Raw genomic sequence first — 16082 nt, forward strand, 5'->3', positions numbered from 1 at the left:
ATGCCTGATTGTGTGGGAACAGGGCCTATAAATATGTAGCCAGATGCTCCAAATTTAGCACAGGACCCATATCCATTCCTGATGCCATAATCACATAATTGCTAGAAATGCCTGTGACGCAGACTAGAGAGACTAGTTAACCACAAACCAGTGCGTTTGTCAATGAGACAGCAAATTGTAAATGGCCGTCGAGCTAAATGCCTTTGACCTGCTTGAACTCAACAAAGTAAAGCCAAGCATGAAAGAGTTCTCGGACCACAAGTAACTTTTCCTTGACTTCTCTGTGGTGGAATAATGAAGAGTAGAACATATAGGGCCAGATTTACTAAACAGGGCACATTAGTGTGAGAGCGCAATTCCAGCCAGGGTTTGAGAAAAATGAGCTGTTTTGTGTGTGTTTCCTTTAAATGCAAATGAGCTGCTGCTCACCACCCCAGAGGGTGGATTGAATGAAAACTGAAACATGATACATCTGTTTGGTTTTGATGATCATCTCTATCGCAGACACGCTCATGTGGCATTGCAGTTCTTCATCATCATGAAATATTATCATCTGCATGCGTTTTAAAGCCTTATCACTCTCAACTTGAGCACACACACCCGACGCATGCGTACAGAGAGATGGATGTGGGTGAGTCTGTGAGTATTAAACTACTAGACTAGAGGCCTGTTGCATGAAGCTAGCTGAACAAACTCTGAGTTTCAGAGTAAGTTTAGAGTTGACAAATCCAGATAAATCCAACCTGGTTTAGATCAAGTGCAACTGTCTCTCAAAGCTTGGTATAAACATTCTGTCAACTCAGGTTTAATCCAGAGTTTGCGATTAACTCTGAAGCGCATGCACCTGAAAGTGTGTCACGTGCGGCAAATAGCCAATCACAGTGTCCATTTGATTCACTTCTCGCAAGAGAGACGGTGCAATTAATTTCTCCTCTGAAGATTGAGAGATCGTTTTGAAAATTATCATGAAATTAAATGCGTTTACAAAACAGGAATAAACACTGCTGCTGCAGCGAAAGTTTGAGAAGGCAAGTGAAAGGATATCTGACTATATCAATGCATGATGTGAATCAAAGAGATATGCCTAATAATTATAGGTTCACAAAGAGCTCAAATGAAGACACATTGTTTAAAATAATTATGAATGCATGTATTAAATTTATATTAATATTTGGCTACTTGTCAATTAATATAATAATTATATAAATATATTGTATGAATTAAAAGTATTTATAATTCATATAGCCTAATATAAATATAATAAATAATTAGCACCAAAAGATCAGCAAGGTTTTTTTCACTATAAACTGCTTTAATTTGTAATGAGAGATACAGGGGGTGTGGCTTTATTGCATCTTTACTTGCAGCTGATTGGTACAGATTGGGTTTGCGATCTCTAACCCAGAAGAAAACCTGCTCCAGAGCAGGTTAGCCGTGTAGTAGTAGTTACTATGGTGATGAACACTGAGAACCTTCTTGAGCCCGAAAAAAAAGAGTTTGCTCAAACTAATCTCGAAACTTACCTGGGTAGCAATTAAAACCAGCTTTGTGCAACAGGCCATAGTTCTCTTTCATGTGTTTTTGCGATTAAACGATTAAATGCACACAAGGTTATGTCAGAAACACACAAAGTTCACATGAAAACAGTTGGTTATGTCTGTGCACGTATGCAACAAGTACAGAAATCCTGTGTGTATATTAGATCTGTGTAACGTTACTTAAGTGAAAGCAGTGCAATATACAGTACCATACTGCAGTTAATATGAATCAAGCAGAAGAAAACCAGAAAATCACTCACTGCTCTTGACTGAATGAACTTTAGTAGTTTTATTAAGAACACATTCCTCACTTGAATGCTGCTGTTAAATGCTCTGGTGAGGAGATGAACATGGCGGACTTTGTACAGCTCTCTGAGGGCGGGATCTGTGCTAATACGGCAGTGTCCATCAACACTCATGGGCGGGGCCTGTGAAATGTGACGTCAGATTGCCCAGAATCCGCAAACGGCTTGTTCTGAGACACTGCTTAGGATTTATGGGGATTCAATTTTGTTTTACCATTATAGGTTGGTTGTGTACATACACTGCCAACAACCATTTATGTTCAAACACCCTGTGAAAGTGAATTTTGCATAATGGTTGCCCTTTAAGACGTGCTTTTGTGGGTGGTAAATAATGGCACAAACACCAGTAAATTGACGAGCACAAAACTTTGTAAATCTTGAATGATTCATTGAAATACTCTCCTGCCATAAATTTTGCGTCTGAAAGGTAAACTCCTACAAATGCATATGCAATAAGGTCAGCCGCAAAAATTACTTTGTAGAACAAATTTTTCACTGCGTGTCTTTAGTGAATCCTGACAGACGCCAAAAGAGGGTTTGTGCTGGTGCAAGCTCTTAGTAAACTGGCTTATAGTGTAATGTGATGTATTCATCATATGTCGAATGTTTGACTCTGATTGTTTTTAAGATGTATTTTTTAGGCAGTTTTGCCTTTATTCAGTTGGAGAGAGGACAGGAAACAAAGTGGGAAAGAGAGGGGGGTGGGATCAGGAAAGGACCACAAGCCGAGAGTTGAACTCAGGTCGCTCAAAGCGCAATTGCACAACATGTCGGAGCGGTGCTCATTAGGCTATTGGCTCCGACGATTCTGATTGGTTGATGAACATTCTCTGGTGTGCAATTATTTTCCAGTAAACGCACAGCTGAAGTAGTTCCAGGCAGGACATGACAGCCTTACAGTTCCATATCACTTCGCCAAATGATTACAATTATTTAAAAAGGTCCTTGCAGCCTACAAAAGCAAAAGAACCAAAACTCACAAAGACATTGACAAAGCAAATTACAAACCATTTCCATGGTTTTCCAACTAAATTCCATTTTATTATCTATGGAAGCACATACTCGGTTTCTCCCACTCACACATACAGTATAGACACACACATGGAATCATACACGTGCACATAAACGTCTTGTCAGCGCTGCCCAGTGTCTATATCAGTAACATAGTTTTGCAATTTAAAAGCTGTATGACATTTCCCTGTAGCGAAGTAGTAACGTCGCTGTTCTTGAAGCAGTTAAACTTACAGCTGCACTTTTAGTAGAGACACTCCACACGTCGTGGCAACATTACCACCTATAATTCAATTGCATGTTGTCAATTATAGGATATTTCCTTTTTGAAAGAAATAATTGACAACAGGCAGTTCAATTATAGGTGGTAATGTTGCCACAATTCGGCATTGTTAACTAAAACTATCAAAACATTTTTGTGTTTTTTTTGGAATTCCGCTGAAAAAAAAAAATAAAAAATAGATAAAAAACGTTTTCAAATAATCAAAAATAAGAAATGCTACATTGACAACCAACTAAAACTTAAACTAGAGTTATATGAACTAAAAAAATAAAATGCTGATTTAAAACATTAATAAATACTATAATAATGATAAAATAACTAAAAAATGTCATTAAAAAAATTGCCTTTAGTCTGTGTCTATTAGTTTAAAAGCATTTATTTGCATATATTTACTCCTTATGCTGCTGATTGGGGACACAAAATTTTCAACTAAATATTCAAATACATTTTCAACTAAATTACTGATCTGCCCGCATTGTCATTATATGATTATTGAAATAAGCTGGATAACATCACCGTTTTCTCCAGAGCGGCTGTACAGCTGAATCAAATTCTGTTGCATTATTTTCCTGTCTAACACAGTGAGGCTGCTTTGAAACAATCGGTATTGTAAAAAGCGCTATATAAATAAAGGGGACTTGACTTAAAGTTGACGAAATGAATGTCTCTCCCCCTAACACCACCTGCAACTGACTAGCAATATCAAGAAACAGATTATGTGTAACGCAACATAAATCTTTTGGCTGGCTACATAGGCGGAGCGTGGGTAAGGCTGGGCAAGGCTTAGCCTTCCCCTGGTCACGGATTTGAGACTAGCGTGGAATTTTATCACTCAAACCGCTGACAGCTGCTGATTGCTTTTAGAGGGAAGAGCTTCACATTACTGGCCTAGAAACAGTTTTCTCTGTAATAATAGCATATTGGCGAAACATGTTTGGCAAACGATCAAGTACGTATCTGTGTTTGCGCTCTGTGGCATGTCAAAGCTTTCTATTTAAAACGTGTTTTTGCAGTGTTGAGCAATGTCGCCAATCACAAACATATATCTGTTGATTTCTTGAACGCAATGGCCAATCAGAGGTATTTAGTTAGCACAGAACAAAAAAATCTGATTTGAAGTGGATTCTAGGTTCTGCACACTTGCAAAATCCTTTCAAAGTGTAGATATTTTGTAAATAAGAGATTCATTGTGCATTCTATCTATATAATGGGACTTTCTGCCATGCCAAATCGTGCATACAGTATGCATGCTTGCTTGCTTGCTTTTCTGTCAAAAGTATCGCTGGTTTGTATCATATATGGGGAGCGTTTATGTTGGGATGTGTAGGTTGTGTGGCGACATGCAACTTGAAAAGTTTCAAGGAAATCTATTTAAATGCGTTTTTAAAGGGGAAGAACATCTCCTTGGCCTTACCTTGGAGTTGGTTCACCCTCAGCTAGTTTTTTTCCCCCCTCGATAATGCCTACGATAATGTTTCTGCCCAACTTCCTTTTTCAACAGTAAAAATTGGCGAGGAATTCTTTGAGGCCTTTAAGGAATGTGTTTATTAAAATAAGGTTTAATAAATATGAATAAATAATACTTAATAAATATGTAGTATAACTAATGCAATAATCCATTTGAGGTTGCTCTGTAACGTAAATGGCATGGTAACAATGACCTTCAGCCATGCATATATTCTCAATACACCATGGACTCTTGTAGCTAACTGCCTAAATCAGACACTCAATCAGATAGACTTTTGAAGAAGAAAAAAACCCTCTATGAATAGTTGATCATTCAGTCTAAAACATTTCCCATTCACACATAAAGGCAAGTCAACTGGGAGTTGTTTGCCTGACACACAAAGCTTGTTATATAGGTCTGAAAATGAGCGCAGGGCCCACGAGAGCAGTGAGATGCTCTAGTTAACACCCAGCACCCACACGCAGCCCACCTTTTAAACAAGTCGTCCATGCCTACTGCCCATCAACCAATCTAGACAAGCAGGAGTGAGGGAATCTAATATCTAATAAAATCTAATCAACACTATAACACAGGACTGTGCATTAATGCAAAGCCAAAGCTATTTACCACACAGCTCAAGGCACAATTCATTATCAAAATGCTTTAGAATCATGTGCACTGGGTCTAATGACTCTGATCGCAAAGGTTAAGACCTTATGTACCACTTAAAAAGGCTCAGATAGGGTTTCCATGGTAACATGTCAGCATTTCCTCAGTGAAACTTCGTATGAGTGAACCTTTCATTAGATATATGAGCAGAACAGAGGAGCTGTGGCTAATAATTTAATGCCTGGAAAGACAAAGCTGAATAAGTAGATATAATTGATCATCTGGACTTCAGAAGAGAAGATGGGAATTTGCCAGATCCTGCAGGAATTCATCTTCATTAACCACAAGACGGTGACCTGAATGACACCCCATGTCTCAAGTAAAGCACAGACAGTTTAGATCCAAAACAACTTTTATATAATTTAAGGTTAAGTTTTAGTCATTTGTTATGTGCTACTGACATTTTTATTAGTTTTTAAATACATTTCTATTTAGCTTTAATTTATTTTTATTTTATCAAATTATTATAAACGGAAATAATGCACTTGGACACAAAAATATGCACGTCATGTCATTAACTATATATACATATATTTTATGTAATGTTTTGTTATCTTAAACCCCCAAAATGTTAGGTGGTGCAACAGTCCGAAAAAACTAACAGACTAAGAAAAAATGGTGTCTTATTAATAAAAAATTTAATGGAATTTTTTTGGTAACACTTTACAATAATGTCTCATTAGTTAATGTATTAACTAACATGAACTAACACTGAGCAATACATTTTTACAGTATTTATTAATCTTTGTTAGTTAATATAAATCTAGCTGTTCATGGTTTGTTCATGTTAGTTCACAGTGCATTAACTAATGTTAACACATACAAATTTTCATTTTAATAATGTATTAGTAAATGTTGTAATTAACATTAACTAAGATTTATAAATGCAGTAAAAGTGCAGTTCATTATTAGTTCAATGAAATTAATATTAACTAATGAAACCTTATTGTAAAGTGTTACCATTTTTTTTCTCCAAAACTTTTAAAGCTGTTGAGATCATTGAAAAACTTTCATCCAGCAATTTGTATATTCTCAAATGTCAGGGTGGCACAACGGCAAACATGGCTCTTTTATTATGAATTGACATGGTAATAACAGTAAACATGATAATGCTTCATCCAGAGGAGCCCAACTGATCCTTGTGGCAGAGTGAAACAGTTTGTAGATCTCCCTCAAATACTGGTAAAATTGCTCATTTCAAGTATGGGTAGGTTGGTACATTTTCATGTCAACTGTTTGGTTGTAACACCTGACATAAAAACAGTCACAAAAAAAAAAGAAAAGAATTTAAACACTTAGAAATGTTATTTAACAACTGAAATGTCAATGACTCAAAAAAATATGCATTACATCAGTTTTGAAAAGACTTTTTTTTTTTTAAAACACCTTTCTTGAACTTTATTTGTCAATGACCCATATATAAGGCCCACCTGTTCAACCGCTTGTTAGTACAAATATCTAATCAGCCAATCACAGGGCAGCAACTCCATGCATTTAGTAATGTACAGTAGACATGGTCAAGACGATCTGCTGAAGTTCAAACAGAGTCTCAGAATGGGGAAGAAAGTGATTTTGAATGTGGCATGGTTGTTGGTGCCAGATGGGCTGGTCTGAGTATTTCAGGACTGCAGATCGACTTTTTTTTTTATATACAGCCATCTCTAGGGTTTATAGAGAACCCGAAGAAGAGAAAATATCCAATGAGCAGCAGTTCTGTGGGCAAAAATGCCTTGTTGATGTCAGAGATCAGAGAAGAATGGCCAAACTGGTTTGAGTTGATAGAAAGGCAAAAGTAACTCAAATAAGCACTCATTACAACCGATGTGTTGGAGCATCTCTGAACACACAACACATCAAACCTTGAAGCAGACGGGCTACAGCAACAGAAGACACACTGGGTGCCACTCCTGTCAGATAAGGCTACGATTCACACGGGCTCCCCAAAACTGGACAATAGAAGATTGGAAAAACATAGACGCACAGATCCAACACTTTTAACTGTTTTAATGATTTAGCCCAGTTAACGAAAAGCTTTTTCCTTCACCATGTGAGTGTCTTCTTCACAATTGGAAGAACACTGCCTGGTCTGATGAGTCTGGATTTCTGCTGCAACATTTAGATCAGTGGTTCTCAAATGGGGGTACGTGAAGGCACTCCAGGGGGTACGTGAGATTTTAAAATATAGCCTACATATATTTAAAAAGTAGCATCCATGCAAAAATCCTTTAAAAGTAATTATCTAATAAATATTTCAGGAAAATATAAGTATAAGTTCACAAAATGAATTTTATATTCAGTAGGCTATTCAATTTCATTTTCCCAAAAACCCAGAGTCTCCCCCATACCAGGATGGTTTGACCCAACCTGTCATATGCCGCCTGGCATCACCTGTCAATCACTTGGATCAACGATAGGGTGACCAGACGTCCCAGTTTCCCGGGGACAGTCCCGGTTTTTAATGTTCTGTCCCCGACTGGAGTTGTCCCCGGAAATGTCCCCGTTTTACAGCTCTTTACAAACAACCCGCAGATATATTGGAAAAAAGCACCCAACCAACATACAGCTGATACGCTGACTCTACTTGGTAGCGCGCGCGCCTGCCGCTACTACTTCATGAAGAACGCACCGAGTCGAGAGCAGACAGAGCATCATTATCGTCAAATATAAAAAGAAACCTTGTTGTTGCTTTCAAGGTAGTAACATACTAACTATTCATTTTTAATTTAAACTAATATTGTAAGTGCTTTATAAAAGAGCCTCAAGAAGGTGCGGGATTGTTTTGTCCCCAAAAGTTCCGCAGTCACAACGCAGTGATTATCATACACATCTGAACTAGAACTTAAACATAAAAACCTTAACCCTAACCTCAAACAATTACATTTGCAACCAATACATGTGCAGAATACATATACTTTCTGCTTAAAATAATCCTAAAATGCTAAATAACAAGACAGAAAGAATTATTTTCAAGCATAGGCCTAAACGAAAAACTTTTGAAGTAAAAAGGAAAATGTATATAGTATAAACTTAAATACAATTATAAAATGTTACAATATTTGTTGAATAGTTTTATTTATCATATTTATGTTTTATTTTTGTAATGTGTTTTTGTTAAGTCATGTTACAATATTGTTTTGTACTGCTTATTTACAATGGTTAGCTTACCATTAACTGTTTACATTGTTTGTTTGTTTTTTGTGTTTTTTTATTGTATTAAATCCAGACCAAAAATCCTAATAATCTAACTAAATCATAATACTTAATGTTAATAATAATATAGGCCTAATAATATAATAGGACTCCACAACAACAAAAACATTCAAAAATGTATTGTCCCTGTTTTTTAATTAAAATATAATAACAAATGAGATTTGAGTGATATTTTGACCACATTGACATGGAAATGTCCCCGGTTTCCATTTCAGAAATACAGTATGGTCACTGTTTTCACTACATTAGTTTGAATCACTACATTTTAGTGATGAGAAATATTTGCAATAAATTTAGTCATGGATTATTATCATTTAAAATGTTCGAAATAGTTAATTTTTTTCAAATGTTTGAATTTTGTATGTGTTTATCTGTTCCAAAGTTTAATAAATCAGACACTGATGGCACAGTGCTCTGTTTTAAGTCTTTTTTTTTTTTTTTCGAACCAAAAATGCTTTGCGCTGGTTAGGGGGTACTTGGCTGAAAAAATATTTCACAGGGGGTACATCACTGAAAAAAGGTTGAGAACCACTGATTTAGATGGTAGGGTCAGAATTTGGTGCGAACAGCATGAAAGCATGGATCCATCCTGCCTTTTATCATCAGTTCAGGCTGTTAGTGGTGTAATAGTGTGAGGGATATTTTCTTTCCACACCTTGTGCCTAGTACCAGTTGAGGACCATTTAAACGCCACGGCCTACCCGAGTATTGTTGCTGACCATGTCCATCTCTTTATGACAACAGTGTGCCTATCTTCTAATGGCTACTTCCAGCAGGATAACGCGTCACAAAGCTCAAATCATGTCAAACTGATCCCTTGAACATGAGTTTAATTGAGTTCACTATACTCAAACTGACTCCACAGTGACCAGATCTCAATCCAATAGAGTGGGAGATTAACATTATGAATGTGCAGGCGACAAATCTGCAACAATTGAGTGATTTTATCATGTCAATATGGACATAAATCTCAGTGAGCAATGTTTCCTGCACCTTGTTGAATCTATGCCACAAGGAATTAAGGCAATTCTGAAGAGGGTCCAGCCCGGAACAAGCAAGGTGCACCTAATAAAGTGGCCGGTGAGTGTTCTATATAAAATAAAGAATGCTGATGAGTGAAAAGTGAAAGAGGTCGACTTGCCTGGTCTATATAAAAGGCAGTTCCTGAGCGGATCTCCCTGCGCTGTTTGAGATCAGTTTCAGTAGTGTCTCTGGACAGGGCAACATATTCAACCTCTCGCTTTGTTAATTCCTAGCAAACAAGAAAAAAAGAGCATATATAAAGAACATAGTTGTTATGAAATTGTAAGTGTTTTGTTTTGTAGAAATTCTGCAAATTCTGCTGTATTGTTGGATGGGGTTGGGAGAGGTAATACTTGAAATTACCAGGTACTGCATGGCAATGGAGCGCCGCAGAGGACCAGGAGGACCAATGAGAAACACGTCCTGCCCAAGAAGGTCTTTCTGCATTATCCAGCGAAGGTGTTGGGTGATCATTTGTGGCAACGCTTCCATCACTGCCAAGAAATATAATATTGAAAAATGCAGACAATGTTTTATAATGTGTAAAGTGATTTTATGGATGGATGGATTGTGTGCACATTTACTTTAAAAATTCTGCATACATGCTGGAACATTGGATTAATATTGTTTGATTTTTTTTGTTTTGTTTATCGATAATAAAACAATCAGCTGGTGTTTTGGTGACTTTAATGGACATATGAAGTCAGTTCTACTCAAGGTCACACAGGTATCATAGCAGAGTAAAAGCAGGTGTATTATAACTAGCACATACTGTGATTTACTGGCACAAGTTCTGGATTTCTGGGGGTTTTGAGCCGATATGAGAGTTCGCCTATCTTCACAGTGTCACCTGTTGAGAGAAAAAAATTAAGTTCAACTGAATAGCAAAACAAATGTTACATAAATAAGCAAACATGCACTATATATATATATATATATGACGCCTTCTATTTACAAACAATCCTTGTCAACAGAGCAGACATTTATTTTTAAACATTAAAGACGCATGTAAACATATCGGAAGTGTATTCAAAACACAGGACAAAGTAAACACATGGGCTCTGTCAGTGAACAACAATGTAATATTTGAGTAAAAGCTTAGCCTCAAACCTGCTTAATAACAAACTATAAAGAGAAGAATGGCTATACTGTATGCAGATAAACAGAGTTTGTTGAAATCAGTACCTGATGAGGTGTTGAGGAGTTTGACCTCATGTGCGCTGCAGTTCCAACCTTCTTTAGACATCACGGGTCCTAATATATGGCGAATCCTTCTCGCAGCAACAGCTGCTGCTGTCCCTTTAAATAAAATGCGCGAATGCATCTTGACTCGTTGAAAGTGCTGTTAAATTACTAATATATTTGCTACACTGTTATATATCCACTGCTATTTCATCATGCTCACGTCATAAGTGTTTACACCACCGGTGTACAGATCTAGACGGAGGGAATTAGGGGATGGACAGAAACTGTCCGTTTTAATACGTCTTCCGTGTGGAACGGGCTGCAGCATGATGGGTTCCACGGGAAACAAACTTACAAAACCTGTCAAGAAACGTTGTTTTCTCGGAATTATAATTCACAAAAATAACTTCTGGTGAGCTTGGGTTAACCAATGTCGAAGATATATCTAATCTATTAGGTTTTACTTGAACTGACTAGGATATAATCTAAACTTTACTGTAAATAAGCACATGTAGACGGTTTGAGGGAAAACTAAACTGTATTAGGCTACTAAAATAAACTCACCCTCGGTTTCACAGACAAGTCCTGGACCAAAATGCATGTTTGAGCTGTTTTAACTGAAAGCAACTTGCACTGACAAATCCTAAAATATGTCAGTGCCATTGTTTTGTCTCAAGATGCATAGGCTACCAGTAATGTGTTTTTTTCCCCTAAGGCACGTTCACAAAAGCTACTTAAATGTCCTAATTACAGGCCTAATCCTGGCTTAATTTAAGCCCTGTCTGTGAAACCAGGATTAAACTAAACTAAAATAAATGCAATACAATAAAATTGTGACTTAGGCTGAACACATTGTCTTGTAGCCTATTAGAGAATCATTATTTTATTATATCCTTCTGGGACCCAGAAATAGACTTTTGTCCTTTGTAGTGGACATTATATATTTTTATGAAGTTTATAATTATCAGTTTTAAGTCTGGATGTCCTGTAAAGAGCACATGGGATTTTCAGAGATACCAAATGTTTGAAAGTTGGAACTTTAAAAATGACTAACATTAATTTAGTGATCAAATTTCACGCTCTTATGGAAACATGATAATATTTTGTAATTATTATTTAAATTGAACCACTTTTTTTAAAATTGTTTGTCATAAATCAACACATCAGCAAAATTTTGTTACGATAGGGCATTGATTTTAAAATGAAAAATGAAAATTCTGTCATCATTAAGTCATGCTCAAGTTGTTCCAAACCTGTATGAATTTCTTTCTTCTGCTGAAAACAAAGGAAGATATTTGGAAGAATGTTTTTACCCAAGTAAAATCTCGGCAGCCATTTAGCTACCATAGTAGGCGAAGAAAATACCAGTAGTCAATGGCTGCTGAGATCTGGTTGGTTACAAACATTCTCCCAAATATCTTCCTATGTTTTCAGCAGAAGAAAGAAATTCATACAGGTTTGGAACCACTTCAGCATGACTAAATGATGACAGAATTTTCATTTTTGGCTGAACTATCCCTTTAAAGCATTAATCAGGCATTTTGGGCGACACAACAAGTGAATGGGGAAATAAATTATATTTCAACAGAAATATTAGATAGCACATAAATAAAGTCACGGTCATAGTTACTGAGAAAATGTGTAAAACGCAGGTTTCGTGACGTCATGGATAGCGCTTTGATTCCTTATAGGGATTTGACATTTATCACGTGGAAAGAAGTAGGCTCAGCCTCTGGGAGACCCTGATAGAGTAGGGAGGAGTGGAGAAGGGGAAATAACACTCAAACCATATGCCCGATTCCACGAGTAAAAGTCGCGCTTGATTTGTGCTGGAAGCTTGAGCACAGGGACTAGGAGAATATGGAAGATGAAGACTGCCAATACACTCGCAGCCCTGCCTGGGAAGAGCTGGTCAGTACTGGAGCACATTTTCTATTTTTCACAAATCAAAAGGATCATTCATTAACGCACATGTGTTTCACTGTTGATAGGCTGTATTTTCGCAAGTTCTTGATCTGATCGTGGCTTATCTCGATGTAAGAAGGCTATGAGATCGTAGCATAGATAGCCTACGCGAAGAATCCCGTTTACATTCCTCTACAAACTGATGAACTTGTGAACCGTATTGATTTAGACATTGCAAGTTGCAGGGTGTCATTATGTATCAAACTAATCAATGATCTTATCTTAGCCATCAGTGATTTTTTAAATAGGCTACACGCTTGACCAATTCATGTGGAAACATGCCAGTTATTCTAGTGACATTCGCTATTAGCTTTTTTTAGCTATTCAAAGTTACAATGCACCGAGAGGAAATGTGAGAACCGCAATGACCCATTTTCATAGAGATGGTAGAGTGGAAGTAAATGAGGATTATTAGTAAATTAAATGTGGAAATTTGTTTGGTGCAGTGTCCTATCCGCATTAAGATATGAAAGTTACTCTTAAATAAGAGTGGAAGCTTTGACGAAATGTTAATCAAATATGACTGCATGTAAATAATAGGCCGATTTGTGTTTAGGTCAACTGTTTGAATTCACAAAACATCAGATAAATGTCAGTATTGATCAGCAGTCTGACCTATTTACCTTAAAAATTTCAAAACGTCTTAATAATGCCTCTTATCAATTTGCATGCTATGTGTTGATGTGAATAAAGAACAATTATGGAACACTCAGAAAAAAAGGTACAAATGCTGTACACTTTTGTTCGCTTTTAGGTACTAATAGTAGTACACTTTAAGTACTAATAGGCTAGGTACCAATATGCACCCTTTAGGTACAAATGTGTACTAACCCAGTGACAGCTTTTGTAGCTTTTTTTCTGAGTGAATAAGTAAATAACAATAGTATTTCGATTCAAACTAAATACTGATACAAAGAAGTTTGTTTCGCACAACCGAGTAGGCTAATTATTAATTTGCGGCCATCACCTCAACATTTTTATTGATATAGCCAAACTTTTTATTGATTTACTTTCGACATGAAATGGGTCATAAAGTGATAAATAATGTCAATACTTAGCTAGCCTATGTTATGTGGGTATCCGATTCGCATCCTGACGAAAAGCGCTCGAGCCACCAACTGTTGCTATGGTTACCGTATCAAGCTATATAATGTATGGACCGCTACCGAGGGGGGCCCGATGCACCCCTCAACAAGGGACCCAGAAAACCTATCGATATATCATCATGTGCATACATGAATATGTGCACCGAAAGTGTATAGGCATAGGCTATATTTCTTAAATAGGGTATATCATCTAGCAGTTTTATGGTATTGTGGTAGGCTATGATCAGATTCTGCCCCCCGATAGCTTTTTCTCGGAACGCGTCAAAAACTGCAGTCAGCTCTATTTGGCAGCTCTCACTAGGTTTTGAGACTCGGTCTGGTTGTGGCTTTGTATAATGTTACAGAAGAAACATCTGTTGCTGTGTCCTCGCCATAGTTTGTGAGATACCCGTCCGCCGCTAGGGTTTGCTACAGAGATTTCCTCCCGCTCCAAGCGTCTCAGCCCCCCGTCTGCCTTCCTTCATGCAGTCAGATAACCGCTCAGGGGAACCAGCGGTCGTGTTCAGACACGAAAATGTCACCACCCGGCTAGGAAAGTTTCACAGCAGCTCTTTTAAAATATCGGACTAAGTGAATGCCTGGTGGCGCGCGGTTGGGCAGAAAAACGCAAAAGCATGACGGCCAAGAGAACCGCTTTCCAGCCGTTGTACAGCTCCCGCATCCCGGCGGAGAGGAAGGGAGCGGCTGAGCACGTTTATAACCCGGAGTGCTGTGACTCTTCCCCGCAGGAGCCGGAGAAACCAGCGGCGTCCCCTTCAGGGCTTCCCGCCATAGGGGCTGTCGGGGGATCTGGGCCGGTGGTGGACGAGTCATCCGACAGCGAGGGAGAGCAGGAAGGGCCGCAGAAACTCATCAGGAAAGTGTCAACCTCTGGGCAAATACGAAGCAAGGTAAGACACGTTGTTTCATACCAGAAGCCTGTGCTGTGTGTGTGTTTTGCTGTTCATGTCCAGGCCAGTAAGCAGCCGATGGTGCTACTGTTGCCCTGCACACATGGTGGACGTCTGAGCTCACTAACACTGAGCTTTCCCAGCGTCAAACATCTGTAATAATTGCAAACTGGACGGGAATGTTGCATCGTTTGTGCCATAATGCATCTCTCATTGTAAACATGCAGTAAATGCAGCTCAGTCAGCAGTGCTCTACTTTACGTCAACCTGTTGATATGTAGTCACGACCACTTGTTGAAATGCGTGTTTCTCAAGAGTATGGACTTATTTTCTTTTTTTGTTGTTGCATAAAATTATATTAATGTCTTATATTAATAATTATTATATTATTTTAAATTATTGTTGATCAATTATGTTATTATATCAGGTAACACTTTATTTTAGTGTCCTTGTTACACATGTAGTAATCAATAACAATACATTCTGCATAATTACATGCAACTAGCCCTAACCAAACCCTATAAGTACATGTAGTTCATTATTATTACTCAGTAGGCTACTTAATGTATAATTACACTGTAACAAAGACACCTTAGAATAAAGTGTATCTTTATATTAAGTATAATATAATTATAATAAATATAGTAATATAAATTTGTACCTACAGGTCATCAAACACTGATGCTCATTTGATGGTGTTGGACCCTACATAGTTTTTATATGCTTTTCTTGAGTACATTTATGCTACTTTTTTTTTTAAATTACTTTATATAATCATAGATCATTCATGCGTGCCATTGAGAAATACGTTTATAAATGTATTAAATATATTTAAAAAAAATGAAACCAAAAAAATCTGTCCGCGGATCCCTGCTTAAATGCATCATCCACTTTGAGTAATAAAACTATTTTGTTTTTGCTTTTTCAAGATCTTTGCTGTTTCAAGATCAGTGTGGAATGATTTGCTCCCCTTTTACTTACTTTAAACACATTCATCATATTTTATGCTCTTGTGTGTTTAAATGGTTAAATGTGTTTTAACACACATTATTTACATACATGTAAGCCCTCATGAACCCATTAAAAACATGGGCTTTAATGCGTAAATTAATGAATAGTAATTGAAGCCTCTTGATTCTGCTCTCCTGCTTGGCAAGATGACACCTCAGCCGTCTTGTCCCACTTTAACTGTGACAATAAAAAGTTCCTCTTTTCTGACCAGAACAAATCCACTTAATTATTGAGTGCTGCTCTCCACCCCCGCTACATTATTAAAGAGGACTATATTTAGATACTGGCTGTTCTGGATGTGGAAGGGGCTGTTCTTTTGTGATGATAATGAGCTGTCAGTTTAAACCACACCGCATGTGTAAATAAAGCCTCGTTCAACAAGGATCATTCAGGAAGATTATATCTCCCCTCATCAGTCAATATACAGCAGTTGATGAAT

The 16082-nt window shown here is 37.4% G+C and overlaps 2 protein-coding genes across 5 annotated transcripts in view; one reads left to right on the forward strand and one right to left on the reverse strand.

Annotated features, from left to right (window-relative positions):
* vwa8 (von Willebrand factor A domain containing 8) overlaps window positions 1–10935 on the reverse strand; it is a 140286-nt gene extending 129351 nt beyond the window's left edge. For 3 of the 4 annotated variants that reach the window (XM_079820978.1, XM_079820979.1, XM_079820980.1), the window contains exons 1-4: window positions 10672–10929; window positions 10259–10336; window positions 9850–9980; window positions 9605–9715 (exon numbers count right to left, since the gene is read on the reverse strand). In XM_079820978.1, the coding sequence (XP_079677104.1) occupies window positions 9605–9715; window positions 9850–9980; window positions 10259–10336; window positions 10672–10810 (459 nt within the window). In that variant the 5' untranslated portion in view covers window positions 10811–10929. Of the gene's footprint in view, window positions 1–9604; window positions 9716–9849; window positions 9981–10258; window positions 10337–10671 lie in introns of all 4 variants that reach the window. The other variant, XM_079820977.1, reaches the window with a different exon arrangement.
* A 1488-nt stretch (window positions 10936–12423) lies between these two features.
* The window catches only part of dgkh (diacylglycerol kinase, eta), a 112468-nt gene continuing 108809 nt past the window's right edge, over window positions 12424–16082 (forward strand). The window contains exons 1-2 of the mRNA XM_079820830.1: window positions 12424–12582; window positions 14471–14632. Coding sequence (XP_079676956.1) covers window positions 12532–12582; window positions 14471–14632 — 213 coding nt within the window. The 5' untranslated portion in view covers window positions 12424–12531. The remainder of the gene's footprint in view (window positions 12583–14470; window positions 14633–16082) is intronic.

Source organism: Gobio gobio (genome assembly GCF_949357685.1).
Source record: "Gobio gobio genome assembly, chromosome: 7".
NCBI classification, from domain to species: Eukaryota; Metazoa; Chordata; class Actinopteri; order Cypriniformes; family Gobionidae; genus Gobio; species Gobio gobio.